This window comes from Corythoichthys intestinalis, chromosome 16 (assembly GCF_030265065.1).
Source record: "Corythoichthys intestinalis isolate RoL2023-P3 chromosome 16, ASM3026506v1, whole genome shotgun sequence".
In the NCBI taxonomy this organism is placed as follows: Eukaryota; Metazoa; Chordata; class Actinopteri; order Syngnathiformes; family Syngnathidae; genus Corythoichthys; species Corythoichthys intestinalis.
In genome coordinates, this window is record NC_080410.1 from 1,557,192 (window position 1) to 1,575,407 (window position 18,216).

An 18,216-nucleotide genomic window follows, 5' to 3' on the forward strand; every position below is an offset into this window, starting at 1 on the left:
GGAGCATAAAACACCGCATGAACTATGAAACAAACATGCGTTTTGGTGTCATTTAAGTCATATAAGAAAAAAGCCATGACATTAACAATGGTCCTTACACATTTCATGGACACTTCAAATATATTTGTAAATTGTTGATAAATGTTGCATATGTATTAAAGAATGTTATTCCCACACCGAGAAACCATTTTGAGAAATCCATTACTTTGCCAAATGTAGCACTCTCACAAAATTAATTTTATCGTGTCTGATGAAGCAGTACGGTGGCAGATTGATTTGCATAACGCTTGACATAAGTCTGTCACGATTAGTGTTGGCAATCTTACTTTAAAAAAGTAAGTAGTTACAGTTACAAATTGTTTCTCCCAAAAAATAAGAGTTAGTGACTCAGTTACCTCATTGCAAGAGTAATTAGTTACTCAACAAAGTGACTATCGCTACTTTTTATCTTCTTACCGTTATTGCCTTTTAACTTCTATAATATCTTCCACATCAAAGATGTGAAAGATAAGAATAAAAAACAGTGTTTACAGTATTTTAGAATATTTGGTATTTATTTGGATCAAATATAGTACAGTCTGTTAAGAAAGCACAAATGTAAACTGACTTAACCATTGCAACAACTCTCTGAAACTGTATGTTAGTCCTACTACACAATAAGCAGAACACTATCCTTCATTTCCTTCCTGTATTTGAAATGTTGTGAAAAAAAATCAATGGGAGAAATTAACCGCTACTGCATTGGCATCATAGTTTGCAATATTTACATAAAATAAATGCTAACTGCATGGCATTGTTTTTTTCTCTTTTGACCAAGAATCGAGACTGTTTTACATCAATAGCTATAAAGAATTCGGGGATTTAAGCATTTATTCACAAGAATTTTCACCGGAAAAGCTCTGTTTACATAAGGCAGCCGCTAGCTACATTCACTAACAGACTAGCATTGTACTTCGACATATTCACGTATAATAAATGCTAACTAAACGTTTTGTTGTTGTTGTTGCTTTTAACCAAGAAATTAGACTATTTTACATCCATATCTATAATTAATTTGGGGATTTAAGCATTTATTCACAAAAGTTTTTACTGAAAAAGCTCTGATTACATAAAGCGGCCACTAGGTACATTCACTAACAGACTAGCATTGTACTTCGACATATTTACGTAAAATAAATGCTAACTGCACTTTTTTTTTTTTTTTTTTTTTTGCTTTTAACCAACAATCGAGACTGTTTTACATCCATATCTATAAAGAATTCAGGAATTTAAGCATTATTTCTTCAAAAGAATTTTCAATGAAAAAAGCTCTTTGGCTGTGATTCCACTTGGTCAGCTTTGACGGCCTCGCCAACAACGCAGACCCGTGTTTATCGGCCCCTCGCCCCGTGTCCCGTCAATACATTATGAAGTCTATGATTGAGGTTATTGGCGAAAGACAATGTAGCATATAGTTGTATAACCACTTATGCCTGCTATTAACTATGGCAGCCTTATCTAATACTCTATTTTAAAAGGTGACACTTTCAACATGAAAACTCTGGAAACGATGTGAATAAAACAGTACAACTAATACCACATGCTTGAGGAAAATATGACGAGTGTATTTTGTGTGTGTGTGTGTGTGTGTGTTTTTTTTTTTTGTTGGTGGTTAGCAGCTTTGCATGCGCGCTTCTGGTGAACATTTAAAAATAAAAGCATGCCATGTTTAGCATGTCTGCAGTTGCTCCCACATATTTCAGATTCTGCACTAAAACAGTTTTCAAATGACAACCATTATGAAAAATTGTTTGGCAATAAAAGTATGGCTTCAAATTTGCTAACATATGCACTTTGAAGGCCAAAATGAAAGTCATTTTGGAGTAAATCAACACTTTTGAGGGGCTCTAATTGGCAGAGAACAAACATGATGTTAGGTTTCTCACCTATTTTATATTATACACTTAGATACAGTAGCTTTTATATGACATGTTATGCATTGTGATTTTCAAAACATGTATTATAATTTTAATAATAACTAAATAAATTATCCTAACAATCCATCAATTGAAATGCAATTAATGTTTATTCTTAAATAAAATAATATCAAAAATAATGTTGCATATGTCGGCAATAACATATGAGACAATATATCACCCACTAGAATTTGTTATCCAACTTCACAGTTCTGAGCTCAAGGGCTGTATCTCAGGTTTCCCCCGTACCTACGTGGGTTTTCTCCGGGTACTATGGTTTCCACTAACGTCTCAAAAGCATGCATGCTAGGTTGGTTGTCCATTACAAATGATCGAGCGGTGAATGTGACTGTGAATGGTTGTCTATTTGTGCTTTGTACTTGGCTGACAACAAGTTCAGGGTGTACTCGGCCTCCTTCCCATAGTCAGCTAGGATAGGCTCCAGCATCCCCGCCCCCGTGAGGATAAGCAGTACAGAATATTAATGAATGAATGTCTGACGGACAAATGGTTCCACCTTTGTAGGAAGCAGCTCTCCGGCATGGTACAAAAATTCCTCGCTACCTCCACATTGCAAGCAACAAAACCAACGCTTGGGGTCATCAGCGTTCCTATAGACTCCAAGTGATGAGCTTCGCTGGAGATCATCTCCCAGAGAGTGAGACAGATGAGAAAGGAATGTCCTGGGCCAGGTAAGAACAAGATAGACATATTGAAAAGAAATCAATATTTTGTCTTTAAAGTAAAACAAAAAACAAAACAAACAAAAAAAAACAGAACAGAAGTGACAAAAAATACTGTGTTAGACTGTCGCAGTTGGACCAAAGCAAAGTAGTGCTCTCAGTACAATCTGAATTTTGTTCATGACGATATTATGATCTTGATTCTTTGGACAAAAATACGATGAATACCGATATTACTAAGTCTGTCTTAATTTGATAAGCTTTAATTCAAGGGCCTATAATTGATTGAATATAATATTATATACACATTGAACACAATCATTTAAAGGGAACCACGGATAGAAGGACTCGTAGTTCCTAAAATATAAATGTTAGTATGAGTTCTAATAATTTCATATTAAAACCCCTTTTGATGTTTTCCGTTTATTAAAATTTGTAAAATAAGTGTAACTAGTAAGTTGCCATTGTTGTTGACACTACAATGCATTGTGGGCAGTGACGTCAACGAACAGTGCTGCCGTGCTTTCAGAGTATGACTCTAGCGACATAAACACGTCATCTGTTCGGCCCTTTCAATTTGAACCCGAGATGAATATTAATTAGCGGGACAGCAGTGTCAATATTTCACAGAACGAGCAGCAAAAACCAAATAAACAGGAAAGACAGGATGAGACTAGAGTAGACAAAACCTGTGTTCTGCCAAAATGACTACACTAATGAAGTGTCCTTCAAGAGGCGAATTTGACACCCAAAGTACTACCGTGTGCTTTTAGCATGTTTTGTTTCAGTGCATACAGGCAGAATGTACTAAAATGCCTTAAGATAATATTTAAAAGTAGTAATATCTAATAAGGGTGGTTTAAATGCGCTACGTGACTAATGTGGTCAACAGATTAACAATCTGCTTTAAAGCTACCACAAGAAAACACAAAGGTTAATAGCTATCAGAGGCAAACACATGCAAAAAGTACCGAAATTTTCACACTATAAAGCGCACCTGACTATAAACCGCCACCCACATAATGTGACACGAAAACAGAAATTGTTCATAGATGAGCCATACTGGTTTATAAGCCCCGGCTGTCCTCACTGTATTATGGAATATTTACACCAAAAAATATTAACTTTCTTTGACAGCGGCATCATACGACTGCAATAAGACCAAATGAACCACCATGAAGCTTTGAATCAATTGGCTGCAAAGCTTCATTGCCTCAAGAAGCTTAATTTGGCCATCACTGCTCCCTTGGGGGAGACAGTCAACCTCTGCTGCCACCTACTGTTAACACTGTTGTTGTCCAACATGCCTTCTAGCATGCATTGCAGCGCTCCAGATGTAAATAACAATCAAAATTCATGTTATATGCTAATTATTTATTTAGTTACTGTTCCCGTTGTTTCATTAATTGCTAGTTATGGTATTTGGTAACAGTTTATTTGACGGTTGCACCATAAGACTCTCATTAGACAGTCATATATTCATGACATGATACTATCATGAGCATAAATAAATGCTTATGAATGATTTAATTGCGTGTTATCCGGCAAAATATCTCACATTTGAATGGTTTGAAAAAATCCGAGCTGGACATAAATGGAGTTAGAAACATAATTTGCCGGATGACACTTAATGACATCTGTCATAAGCATTCAGTAATGCCCAATGATAGTGTCATGTCATAATTATGACGGTCTTATGACAGTCTTATGACGCCACTGTCAAATAAAGTCTTACAAAATACCATACAGTAACTAGCAATAGCATACAGCACGAATGCTATTTTTAGACCGTGACATCGCATCGTAAAGCAGAAGTAAAGCGGAAGGGGGATGTTATAGACCCGCCCTCGCAAACAGACCATTATATTTCTGCTACTTTTCTTTCAAAAACAATCAACATCAACGATCAAACATTGCTGTTATGGAACTTGTAAAAACGACTCTAGACATTACGACATATGAAGGAAGTTTTCTTCATACATTTCACGAAACCAAAAACTCGGAGGAAAAAATGTGAAGAATGGATCAACTTGCGCGGACGTTTAACGCCAGCTAGGTGAAGCCATTCACATGTCATATGCAGTAAACATTTTGTTGGGTTGGCCTGGTCCTTCAGAGGACAGAGGTAAGCTATTTTTATATTTTTTACTTATTTTTTAGCGTGGCGTTTTGCTGTGCTGCTTCTGTCTGACAATGAATGACCTAAAAAGAATTATAATGGTATTTGACTGCCTCTGTTACCTTTTCTGTTGTAAAAAAAAAAAAAAAAAAAAAACAACATTAGTAAGGGGGATGTGTAAATAAATTATAGAATTAAGATTTGTTATTAATGAAAATATGTGTTCATTGGCTGTCAACGAGTAGCATTTGCAATCACAACACAAAAATAGCAATGTAAATTGCCTGAAAGAACGGTCAGAGATGTAAGACAACCAGAGGATATAGTAAATAAGATAGACAGGGCATATGGTGGTAAAGGATAGATTGTTGAAACAGGAGAATGTCATTGTCAGTGGCATAAGAAAATGGTGTTGATGAAAAAACTAAGGCTATGCTTAGGTCGGCTCGTTTTTTTTCTGTCTTTATTTCGCCCTCGACACTCAAGCCATCTCTCAAGTGTTTGTCTTGGAATGCTGTGTTCTTCATCTCAATGCGTACTGCCCTTTGTCATGCCTCAATAGCTCAATTTTTGTTTCATCAGTCCACAGAACCTTATTCCAAAATGAGGCTGGTTTATCCAAAGGTGCTTTGGCATACCTCAAGCAACTCTGTTTGTGGCACGTGCGCAGAAAAGGCTTCTGCCACATTACTCTCCCATACAGCATCACCTTGTGCAAACAACGCTGAATAGTTGACACTTAGGCTAGGTTTCAATCCGCAGGTCTTAATGCACGAATCCGATTTTTTTCGCGTTTTTCCAACTCAAGCAAGGCATTAACTTTACGGTCTGAACGCAACAAATTGCATAGAAGTGGACCATTTTAAATCCGATCTGGGTGGCTGGTGTGGTTTAAATCTGATCTGGGACACATTTCTCCAGAATGTAGCGGCTGTCTAAACTGTCATGTCTCCCAAATTGGAATTCATAAAGTCAGCAAAAAGCGAGAGAAGCAAGCAAGACGGCAACAGTTTAGCTGTTCATTAGCGTTAGCGCCTAGCTCGAACTTGGCTTTTACTATGCAGGAGGCGGGCTTAACCACAGTGATACAAAAATACAATGAAGAAAAGGATAAGCCTGATAATGTTCGGTTTCTTACTGTGCGCCAAGTGAGCAATATTTTAGCATTGCTTTCATGGCCGAGTCGGGGCAAACTGACACACACACATAAGGTTTATGTGTGTGCGTCATGCACACACAGTGCGTAGTTACAGACCGGATTCGGTTGAAGTTGGGAAATTGTGTAAAATGTAAATAAAAACAAAATACAATGATTTGAAAATCCTTTTCAACCTATATTCAATGGAATACACAACAAAGACAACATATTTAGTGCTCAAACTCATAAACTTTATTTTATTTTTCAAATAAAATTAACTTAGAATTTCATGGCTGCAACACGTGCAGTAGAAGTTGGGAAAGGGCATGTTTACCACTCCGTTACATCACCTTTCCTTTTAATAACTCTCAATAAACGTTTTGAAAGAGAGAAGACTAATTCTCATGTGGAATTCTTTCCCATTCTTGCTTGATGAACCGCTTCAGTTGTTCAACAGTCCGGGGTCTTCGCTATCGTATTTTACACTTCATAATGCGCCACACATTTTCAATTGGAGACAGGTCTGGACTGCAAGCGGGCCACGGGAGAACCTGGACTCTTTTACTTCGAAGCCACGCTGTTGTAACACGTGCAGAATGTGGCTTGGCATTATCTTGATTAAATAAGCAGCGGCGTCCATGAAAAATACATCGCTTGGATGGCAGCATATTTTGCTCCAAAATCGCTATGTACTTTTCAGCATTTATGTTGCCTTCACAGAAATGTAAGTCACCCATGCCATGGGAACTAATGCGCCCCCATACCATCACAGATGCTGGCTTTTGAACATTGCGTTGATAACAGTCCGGATGGTCCGCTTCCTCTTTGGTCCGGAGGACACGACGTCCAGTGTTTCCAAAAACACGGCAGCGTTTCTGGATGTTGTTCATAAACGGCTTTTGCTTTGCATGGTAGAGTTTTAACCCGCACTTACTGATGTAGTGACGAACTGTATTTACTGACAGTGGTTTTTTGAAGTTTTCCTGAGCCGATTTTGTGATATCCTTTACACACTCATGTCGGTATTTAAGGCAGTGCCGTCTGAGGGATCGAAGGTCACAGTCATTCAGTCTTTGTTTCCGGCCGTGGGGCTTATGTGCATTGATTTCACCAGATTCTCTTTTGATGATATTATGGACCGTAGATGTTGAAATCCCTAAATTCCTTGCAACTTTGCTTTGAGAAATGTTGTTCTTAAACTGTTCAACTATTTTCTCACGCAGTTGTGGACAAAGTGGTGAACCTCGCCCCATCCTTGCTTGTGAATGACTGAGCATGCTTGGGGAGGCTCCTTTTAAGTGTACCCACCTGTTCCCAATGAGCCTGATCACATGTGGGATGTTCCAAATAGGTGTTTGATGAGCTTTCCTCAGCTTTCTCAGTATTTTTTGCCACCCTTCCCAACTTCTACTGGACGTGTTGCAGCCATGAAATTCTAAGTTAATTGTTATTTGGCAAAAAACAATTAGTTTATCAGTTTGAACATTAAATATGTTGTCTTTGTTGTGTATTCAATTTAATATGGGTTGAGAAGGATTTTCAAATCGTTGTATTTTGGTTTTATTTGCATTTTACACAATTTCCCAACTTCAACCGAATCCGGTTTGTATTTGGTTTGATGCTTCTGCGCATGCGGGTCAGTTTGCTCAGCGTGTGTCGGACTGCAAATTAATGCGCATGAGTAATACTTGAATGGGCTCAATGGACAAAGGCAGTTTGAACGGGCACGCCAAAAAAACAAATATGACAAAAAAAATCAGAATTGTGCATTAAGACCTGCAGTATGAACCTAGCCGTCGTGACACCATCTGCAGCAAGATCATGTAGTAGATCTTTGGATCTGTTTGTGGGCTCAATTTGACTCTTCTCATCATCGTTCGTCTCTGCTTCTCCAAGATTTTACTAGGTCCGCCATTCCGGGCCTTGACTTGAACTATGCCTGTGGTCTTCCATTTACTGTTCCTAACAGCGGAAACTGACAGCTGAAATTTCTGCAACAGCTATTGTAGCCATCCCCCAAAGAGGATAACAACTTCCCATCGTAAAATACCCTTTCTCATTTTTGGTTTTAGCTGTGTACAGTATGTAGGTCATCTTCATTCATCTTATTACACAAATCTTGAGTTAAAAAAATTAGAGGATCAATGATTTTCTCATCAACAAAAGCACAAGGTTTGGCAAATTTATGCACCGGCCTACTTTTGTTTAAATACTTTTTTACACACTTTCTGTTTATCCATAGACTTCATAATACTTGACAGGACACAGGAAACGGGGCCGATCCGTAGGGGGCCTATTTTCAAAAACTTGAATTTCAAATATTTTCAAAACCAAAGCTGCTACCGACCTAAAACAGGCACCTACCTTAGCCATATCTGAGTCTCCATGAGCAGCGGCATCAAAAAATTCAAAGTCGTTCACTTATAAAATCCCTATTAAATATTTTTTTTATTTAAGTATAAAAAAACTTAAATGGCTATAAAATTCTCAGATTTGACACTAGATGCACAAAAATCACCAAATGCAGAGATAATCACCTATATTTCAGGATCAATAGCATTATTAAACATATACGTTTTTTCCCAAAATAGCAACTTATTTTCTTATTTACTGCAAGTTTTCAACAGATAATAAATCACTCGATTTTCACATCAGAAACTTAATACTTGAGGAAAACATGCAGAATCAACTATAAATAATATATAAATAGATTATTAATAAACTGTATATACAATCACAACTTATTATAGAATAGAATAGAATAGAATAGAATAGAATAGAATAGAATAGAATAGAATAGAATAGAATAGCCCTTTATTTTGTACAATGAAATTGTGGAGCAGTTCCCTTTACTGTACATTATAAATCAAAATCTCAAAAGTGACCTGCAAGTATAAAATCTAAATAAACAAATATAAAATGCGTATGAGATAGTCGTATGTTCAGGCAGTGCAAATAATCGAAGTGAATGAGCAACAGTTTGGCAGTTAATGCTTTGAATAACGCAGGTGAGAAAGTATTGAACATAGAATATGGCATTGCTGTGTTTTCCGGTCAGCTTCCTCGACTTGTACAAGTCTCTGTTCCTCGCCATCTCCCTCTTGCTGGTTTGCCACTCTAAGGCTTTGTGCGTCCTCGCATCGGAAGTCACATCCTTGGAGAAGTTTGCACCAAAACAGTTGAAGAAGGACCTGCGCTGATGTGGTGGGGACCAGCCTGTGCCCATCCTGGCACCTGTACCCCGGCAAGGTCGGGTCTGAGGCCGCCAGGAAGATCAAGATCACCTCGTCATGCTTTTTCTACACAGCCTTGGCACGGTCCAGGTCAGCTGCACGTTCACAGGGTAGAACCCGACGATCTTAAGCAAGTGCAGGCGCTGGGCCAGCCAATTGCTGACCATGAAGTTCTTTATGCTGGTCCAATAATTGGTGCCGCACATTTGGCGGCGCTTGCCAACTGAGTGCTCCGTTGGGTCAGAGTTGGCCTTTCCCATGCAGACATACTTGACCCCCGTGATCTTGCGGAGGATGATATCCCTGCAGGAGGCGGGGGCATTGCACTGGATGTGCAGAGCCGAGGCAGTGGGCGTCGGCAGCCTACCGGTCTTTGTCCCTCTTTACTTTTTCTTCTTCTTTATGGTCCATAGCTGGAACATTTTATAAAAAAAAAATAAAAAAAACTGAACAAGCTTGCTGTCGATTCAATTCAATTTAATCAACTACAGTGTGGTTACGTACCTTGCAAATTTCACCAATCTCCTGGAGGAAATGGATGTTGGCCTCCGACTGCTCATCAAAACAGCCAGCCTTGTCCTCAACACCTACTTCCCCGCCCTCATCACCTCCTGCTCTTGGCCGCGGCACACATCGGTAGTTATCATTCCAGCGCACGTCCTGCCCCGGCCCGCGCACGTTCATCACAGACATCCTCCTCTGGAACATCTTCAGAACGTCAGCCGTGTCCCTGTGTTCCTCCTTGCCCGTGGTCATGGCGAGGAGCCTCAGCCCGGCGACTGTGTTGGGGTTGACGACCGCCATGATGAGCCCGACGCTCTGCTTCTCGATCGAAGAGGGCGCCAGCACCTTCTGAGTCAACTTGTAGCCTGCTTTGACAGACATGTAGTTCTCCCAGCTGGCCAGCCCCTTCAGGCTCAAGAATCTGGCCAGTCCTCATCCTCTCAGGCGCCTAAAAAACATGTATGTTTTAGAAAGATAGGCATTTGATTCATTCTTTTTATAAAGTGAATAAGGCTGCGCATTTACTTCAGCCCCAGGACACTTGGGCAGCACCATACAGCCGTTGTTGTTGAAGCTGCTGTAGATGTTCTTCCAAAGGTGCACGGGGTCAAAGTAGACGAAGATCTGCTTGTTGCCGTCATCCTAGGGGTTAGTGTAGGACCACGGTGTTTCACTGAAAGTTATGATATTGAAATATTACATAAAACACGTAAAAGCTAGAGATACAAAATCCAACATGGCCGCCGTAGCAAAACAAAGAGATTTTTACTTGAAATTCTTGTGAATAAACGCTTAAATCCCTGAATTCTTTATAAATACATATGTAAAACATTCTTGATTCCTGGTTAAAAGCAAAAGAAACTGTGCAGGAAGCATTTACTTCACGTACAAATGGCGAATGTGCGGCAGTTATTGTACATAAATTTGTCGAAGAATGACGCCAATGGCTCCCACTGATTTTTTTTTCACGACGTTTCAAAATGCACGCATTGTACGAAAAATATAATAATTACCTTGAATCCTCGAACAAATCACTCCTGAGACAATCCTTGTTAGTAGTATGTGGTCCAGATTTCGTACTTTATGAAGGTAATTTCGCCTGTGTGTTCAAAAGCATGCGTGACAGTCATTCCCATCGACTTCTAATAATTGAAGCTGACTCACACAGCCCCCTACGGGCCAGCTGTGCGCAGAGAATACCTAATCTGACCTGTCAGTGTATCTTGATGTCTATGGTTTTTCCTATACACTTCATTTCACTTCTCAAATATTACTGTATTCATTTGCTTTATGATACATTTAAGTGAAATGAATCTCCAAAAATGGATTCAGCATGACAAGATGAGGCTCTGGGACTTTCTATTCTGTGTGTTGTTGTGTCAACTCCTGGAAGCACCTAAATATATCTTTGGAAGTGGAATGTTTTGATCATCGTCCAGATACAAAGCGCCAGTGTGGATGTACCCCGCCATACGCCTTAAATCGAAACCAGCAGCAGACAATAACTTAATTTATGTGGCTTGCTCCTTTAAACTTAAAGGATCCAACTAAAAGATTGTATGTTTGTTCTTCTCACTTCGTTGATCGTTTGTGGACTAAATTCTAGCAGTCTGTGCAGTCTGCGTTAACATGAGGTGTAGATTGATACGCCGGCCACCCGAGTGGCCAAAATGAGGCGAAATTACAAATAATATGACAAGGATTTTGTTGTTTCAAATAAATACTACAAGGTAATTTTCACCTGGTTTGAATATAGTTATGGTATTATGAGCTCATCACTCATGTGCATCGCATACAAACACAAGTAGTCTGTCATTCTTTTTTTATTGCAGATATTGATCACAATAAAACTTTTGGACAACACGATTCAATTTCTTGTTTTATATATAACAATTTCTGCATGTGCAAAACAGGTCAATAAATCACAATTTATAAATTAGAAAAATATTAATATAGGTGGAGCCAGTGCTTAATTTGTAAATCATAAGGTGCCGGAACGCAAAGTACATATGACAGCGCAGGGATGACTAGACACGCACAGGTCCCGGAACACAGGCAAAAACTGCTGTCAAAAACAACACGCAAATGCCCACTTGCCATACTGTGGGACTTACAAGCCTCAATTTCAGATAATATCCATGGTATAAATGCTATGACAACAATTTACAATTATTTTGGCTTTTCTCTGCACAGCATGGGCAATTGCCCACATAACCACATTTACCGGTCTGGTCCGGTAACGCTGAACATCGCGTTTAGCCTCCTTGTACGCCGTGCGAAATACGCGAGCTGTAGTGGTCATCTGTTCAGACAGACTATTAAATATAGGCTGTCCTAAAGTGTTTTCTTTAGCCTTCTCAAGAATGTTTGCTGCTGCTAAGTGAGCCTTGGTACGGGGATGTTCAAATACTTTTTTTCTAAGTGCGCGTTGCTGTTTTTTAATATCTGGAGCAGATGAGGTCACTGTGCTTGAAAGCCATTCTTTGGCTAGTTTCATCCCCCCCGTCTTCTCTGGCCCCAAAGTTCCCACCGGCTTACAAATTGTACAACCCAAACCCGAATTTCCCATAAGAAGCCAGGGGTAGTAAGTCTGCTTCACCTTCAACTGAGCTGCTGTCCAAACCCCGTCGCTGGAGGATGTCATGCTTTCTTCTCCGCTCAGTGCACTCTCCTCTCCTTCTGGACCTTCCTTTGAGCGAGAGGATGTGGCGGTTCCTGCCTTTCGCTCCGGCTGCTTTACCGGGCTAGCTGATGCCAGGGTACAGGCCTGTTGTTCCGGCTCTTGGTGGTTCACCTGGCTGACTGCTGGCGCTGTAGCTGGTCCCGAATCCGGGTGGCGCTGAACCTGACCAGCTGCTGCCACGGTAGTAGCCTTCTGCTTGGCTGGCTCCCCGTGAACCTGGCTACCTGCTGCGGCACTAGCCTCCTGCTGCACCTGCTTCTCATTGTTAGCATGTTTGCTGCAGCTTCCCTGTTCCCCGGCTGTGGCTTTTTTGACTCGTTTTGAATCTTCCTTTTTTTGAAAGAAAAACTGTAAATTCAATTGCCTTTTTGGCATGTTGAAATAATGTTTAATCCGATTCCTGGCTGCGTGCTTTCCAGATGCCGCCGAAGTTTTTTTTTTTTTTTTTTTTTATGTCGGGGAGGGGCGTAATTTGTCATCACCAAATCTCCGACTCTTTCAAATGACGTTTTTTTTTTTTTTTTTTTTTTAATAAACAGCATACAATTCTTGGGATTTTTTTTTCTGTAAATGAATTTATGCACATTATTATTATTTTTTTTATGAATTAAAAAAAAAAAAAAAAAACATATATAACTTATATAATATTATGGGCTCTTATTGTTGCGCCAGCACGATGCTCCGATTGGTGGACTGCATAGCCACCCGCCAGTGACTTGTTGTTTGTTTTGCATTAGGGTGGCGGAAGGGTGGCAAGGTTCCTGTGTTATTTTCGCTGCCAAGCTTTCACCTAGCAAGTGTTACAATTTAAAGCAATTGTTTTCTGTTAAGCCCAAATGCTCGATGAAAAGTTTGGGCAACCATGACTTTAGAGTGGTGGTTGGTTTCCAGTGTTATTTAATGTGTGCTCCGTGTTTCTTTAACTAATGCAAGTCGTGGCGTAATGTACTGAAGAGGGCGCCAGCATAAAAGGAGACTATCATTGCTTTATGCTCTCCTCTAAAACACCGGGCATTATTATTATCGTGAATATTTACACTCAAAAGGTGCCGGAACGGACCAAATAAGTCACGTGGAGTCTAAAATCAAGAGGTACCGGAACATGTTCCGGCATGTTCCGGCACAAATTAACCCCTGGGTGGAGCATAAGTGGAGCCTTCCATCATCAAAGTCATCCACAACTTTCGGCAGCATATGTAAAATGTAGACTTCACGTAGTCTCAATAGATGTCCATCAACGTACAGTAAGTTGTTTTGAGGCACATAAAAAAACCTATCCACCACTGTTTTGGAAATAAATCATTTACATGGTTCCTCCTCTGCTTGTCTGTGTAGGTATAAAGTTGCCATCACTAAGTATAAGGACAGTGAGCAGACCAGCAGCAGTTTGTATAACCAAAACAATATTTGGAACCCAGCAGTTGACTTCAGCATGTTCATCGAAGACGATGAAAACATTGAAGATGAGGTACATCGTGTTTCCATTCTCAAATCGTGTTTGAAAATTTCATCTTAGGTATGCATCTCTGGTGTTTATGTTGGACAGAGGTGCGCAATGATCTGAATGTTCATTACAGGATCTGGTTGCGTGGGTGACCACTGGATTCCTCCACATCCCTCATGCCGAGGACATCCCCAACACCGTAACTGTAGGCAACGGCGGAGGGGTCTTGCTACGACCCCATAACTACTTCGACGAGGACCCTTCCGTTCACTCTGCTGATGGGGTCTACTTCCTACCAGGCAGTGAAGAAAGCTGTGAATACAACAGGATGGGCTGCCTGGCTCAAGAGACCTGCAGTCCAGTGCTGGAACCCTTCAAATACAATGGTTTTGAGGGCGTCATCAAGTTTAAGGACTGAGTGTGACACTACCCTCACCCACACTCTTTCCCGCCCCCTTATTGTCTATTCTTTTTTTTTTTTTTTTTTTTTAAGAGCAGAGCTGGATAACATATTTTAAGCAACAACCACACTGCAAAAAAACATGCTGAATTTACTAGGGATGTCCTGATCCGATCACATGATCGGAAATCTGGCCGATCACTCCATTTTGCAGAGGATCGGGGATTTTAATTTAAAAAATATATAATTCATGTTTTTCTGCTTCATGCTCGTACAGCACAACACCCTCTCAGCCTCGCACGAAGCAGTGTGGCCAAACTGTCCAGCTGGCGTTTGGTGCTTAAAGTCAACGATGGTTGACAGGTTTGTAGCTTTGTTCTTGCCAGAGATGCTAGGTAGCTCTACGATCAAAGGCACAAATCTGTCAACCATCATTAAGCTTACTTGTGTTAGTGACAGGCTGTTCTCTGCAGTGTAAGCGTCAAAGCATGAGTGGACTCACTCAATGAAGCATTTAACGAGCGACGTTGATGACAAAGACAAGCATTTTCTAAGTTACTCTTGTTTAATAATAATTCACGTAATGAAGGCGGCACGGTGGGAGAGTAACATGTTTGGAACTTCAGTTAAAAAAAAATCGGTATCGGTTGGGGGACTCGGTATTGGCAGATACTCAAAATCAGATGACTCGGACTCTGGTGCAAAAATATGCGATCGGGACATCCCTGGAATTTATTGTAAAACACTGGCAGCTGTGGTTGCCCGAATAGTGCTGTTAATGAAACAGGAAAACCAAAAAATGTTCATTGTTAAATTCACAGCAAACAAACGTAAAATACCATTTTATTTGATTTTATGAACTGTAAAACGACTGTTAAAAGTACATATGTTTCTTGTTCTTCCCCTTTTCCAACTGGAGTTTGAACCAATACTGTCACTGTGGCAATCAGGTATGCTAACTACTGAGCCAGTAGCACAGTCTATCTTCAGTAGCTCTATAGTTAGCATGTTAGACTGCCAAGTGACAACATAAAAAGGTTTGACATGACATCAACGCCATCAAAACTGGTTACATGTCAATTACATTATAAACAAAAGATCTGCAAAAATTAAACCATAAATATCATGGTTGTTAAAACCCTACACCATTTACGCGTATTTCACGTTTTTCCCCTTAAAATTCTGGCAACATCAGCCGTCAGTATTTTACCATAAATGTAATGTGTGTGTTTGCTTTTTTAAATCAGTATATTACAAATAGGGGTAATGGTCATTTTTGACCTCTGTAACGTTAGCCCCCCATCAGACGCAAATTTATAGAAAAATGATGTCATTTGTTTGTGCTAGGTTTGTGCTGGAAAAAAAACACTGATGCTGCTATCGTTTTTGAGATATTAACATTTCTTTTAAAGGTCAATCTGAGGTCAACCAGCCCCCAATTTAGATTACAAATGAATGAAAATGGTGTCAATTGTTTGTGCTGTAAAATTTTCCGTTTTTGCTTCTATCGTTTTTGAGATATTAATTTCGAGTGATGATGTCATGCAGCCCCCCATTTATTGCAAAATGGACCGAAAATTGTGCCATTCTTTTAAGCTACGTTTGAGCATTTGTGCTGTAATTTTTTTTTTGTCTGTGGTGGTATTTTTTTTTACTACTGAGATATTAATTTTGAGTGATTACGTCAATCGCAGCCCCTCCGTCGCGGCTGACGAATGGTTCCAACTTTCTTAACAGAGGGGTGTCCCAACAATTAACGCAAACTTAGCACAAACCAATGGGACCCATTCGGGTCCATTTTGCAGTAAATGGGGCGCTGCGAGTCACGTCATCACTCGAAATTAAGATTTCAATATCTCAAAAATGGTAGCAGCACGAGCGAAAATTTTTACAACACAAACAATTGACACGATTTTAAGCCATTTTTACCTAAAATGGGGGACTGGTTGACCTCAGATTTACCTATAAAAGAAGTGTTAATATCTCAAAAATGACAGCAGCACAAACATTTTTTTTTTCAGCACAAACGAGCACAAACCTGGAACAAACGACTGACATTTGCATCTGATGGGGGTGCCAACTTCACAGAGGTTAATTTTTGCCCAAATCAAAAACAAAGCATATTATAAAATTAATGCACACGCTTTGTCATGCTCACTCGTCATGTTTTAAGCTCTGTATTGCACATTGTCACGCACATTTGCTTTCATGACATTGGCTTGCGTATTACGTGCCTAAACATGCAAAAATATTGGGGCAGAACTTAGGGGGTTACTGGCCGAGCGGCACCAAGCCTCTGGGGGTCCCGGTGTTTGGATGTCAAGGGGAATAGTTGAGGTAGGGTAGGTTCTCAAAATAATGTGGTGCTCTAATAGAGAGTATAAGTGTTTTAATCTCTCCACCAGTAGCACCCCACCCACGATTGTATAAACGGGCCTGTGAAAGTGTGGCGGGGCCTGTTGAAAATTTTCCACTAGCAACCCTCCAACGTTGTACCGTCCGCTCGAGGAGCCCGTTGTCATTAATTGCACCTGGACCTTATTCACATAAGTTCCGCCACTGCAAAAGGGCATCCCACTGTGCTAATCATGTAGTTCATTCATGCAAGCAAAACAAAAGCATTCTGCTGTGGTAACCCTTATTTTGCATTGTAATGCATTATGCCTGTATTTTGAAGGTATTATATGAATGTAGGCCTTACACTGAATGTGACACGCCAATACTTATATTGTAAAGTTGAATGTTTCACTTAATAAATCTTAAGAATTAAAGATTGTATGGAATATTTAACTTTGATGTGTTATGATTGGGTGTCATTATTAAGCCTGCCAAATTAGAATGAATAAATAGATTGCTCTGTGTCATATAGTTGAAGGGAGTTGTCTTAAACTCCCAAAACCTGCTGGTTAAGGACAAGGTGGACAAAAAGTGTTTATTGCTACAACACACAGTAAATTTCTCTCAACCTATGTACGTTTTCAGCACTTATTTTCACAGTTTATGTATTTAGAAACAATTCGTGAAAATGACTTTATATTCCCTTCAATGAATTAAAAAAGTACCGAGTTTGGATTGTGTATTTTATTATTATTATTATTTTGTAAAGGCAGAAGGAGTCTTTGTTGTATTTTTTCTGTGCTTGTAAAGCTCTGTGCTTGTATACGCGCATTCCTCTTCCATGTGACTGGGATGACAACTGCGACAAAGACGTTAGAAGATTTCTTAAGATCTCTACCACCACCTGGTGTTTACAAATAGAAGTTTAGGTTTAAGCTTTAATTTTTGACTTGCCAAGCGTTGAAAGTTCGTCTTCCACTTTACTTGCGAATTACCTACCTTTGTCAAATAATTAAAAAAAAAAAAAAAAAAAAAAAAAAAAAAACAGAGAGAGAGAGAGAGAGAGAGAGAGAGAGAGAGAGAGAGAGAGAGAGAGAGAGAGAACGCCATTTTTACTAAAATAGTAACCCAAAAACAAAATCAGGTGGCCAATTCAGTTGAATGTACAAAAGAATTTAATGATGTCATTTTTTTAAACGTCCATCCAATCATTCACATTGCTCATTTACAAAGTGAATAATATATATTTATTTAAAAAACAAAACAAAACAAAAAAACTGCAATTGAGCGACAAATACCATTTAGTTCATTATGTTTTAAACGAAAGCAAGTTCTCAACCTTCATAAAATTGTATCTAGCTCAGGCATCAACTGTGCATGTTTTACAAGCTACTTATTCATCACAGCATATATTTTGCAACCTGTGTTTGCGTCATACTATAACTGCGCAAGAACAAACAGTATTAAAAGATCAATCACTAAGAAAAAAAAAATCAAATACAGTAGGATGAAAAAGTATCTGAACCTTTTGGAATTTTTCACATTTCTGCATAAAATCACCATCAAATGTGATCTGATCTTTGTCAAAAGCGTGTGCCTTTACTAAAACCACCCAATCATTTACAGGTTTCCATATTTTTATGATGATAGAATGCAAACAACGACAGAAGAGGGAAAAATAAGTAAGTGAACCTTCTGCCTCAGGAGACCTAAAGAGCAA

The 18,216-nt window shown here is 39.4% G+C and overlaps 1 protein-coding gene across 1 annotated transcript in view; it reads left to right on the plus strand.

Annotated features, from left to right (window-relative positions):
* The window catches only part of aoc2 (amine oxidase copper containing 2), a 53,959-nt gene extending 36,740 nt beyond the window's left edge, over positions 1-17,219 (plus strand). Inside the window, exons 3-5 of the mRNA XM_057817181.1 lie at positions 2,481-2,647; positions 13,651-13,783; positions 13,893-17,219. Of these exons, the coding sequence (XP_057673164.1) occupies positions 2,481-2,647; positions 13,651-13,783; positions 13,893-14,177 (585 nt within the window). The 3' untranslated portion in view covers positions 14,178-17,219. The remainder of the gene's footprint in view (positions 1-2,480; positions 2,648-13,650; positions 13,784-13,892) is intronic.
* Positions 17,220-18,216: the final 997 nt, after the last annotated feature.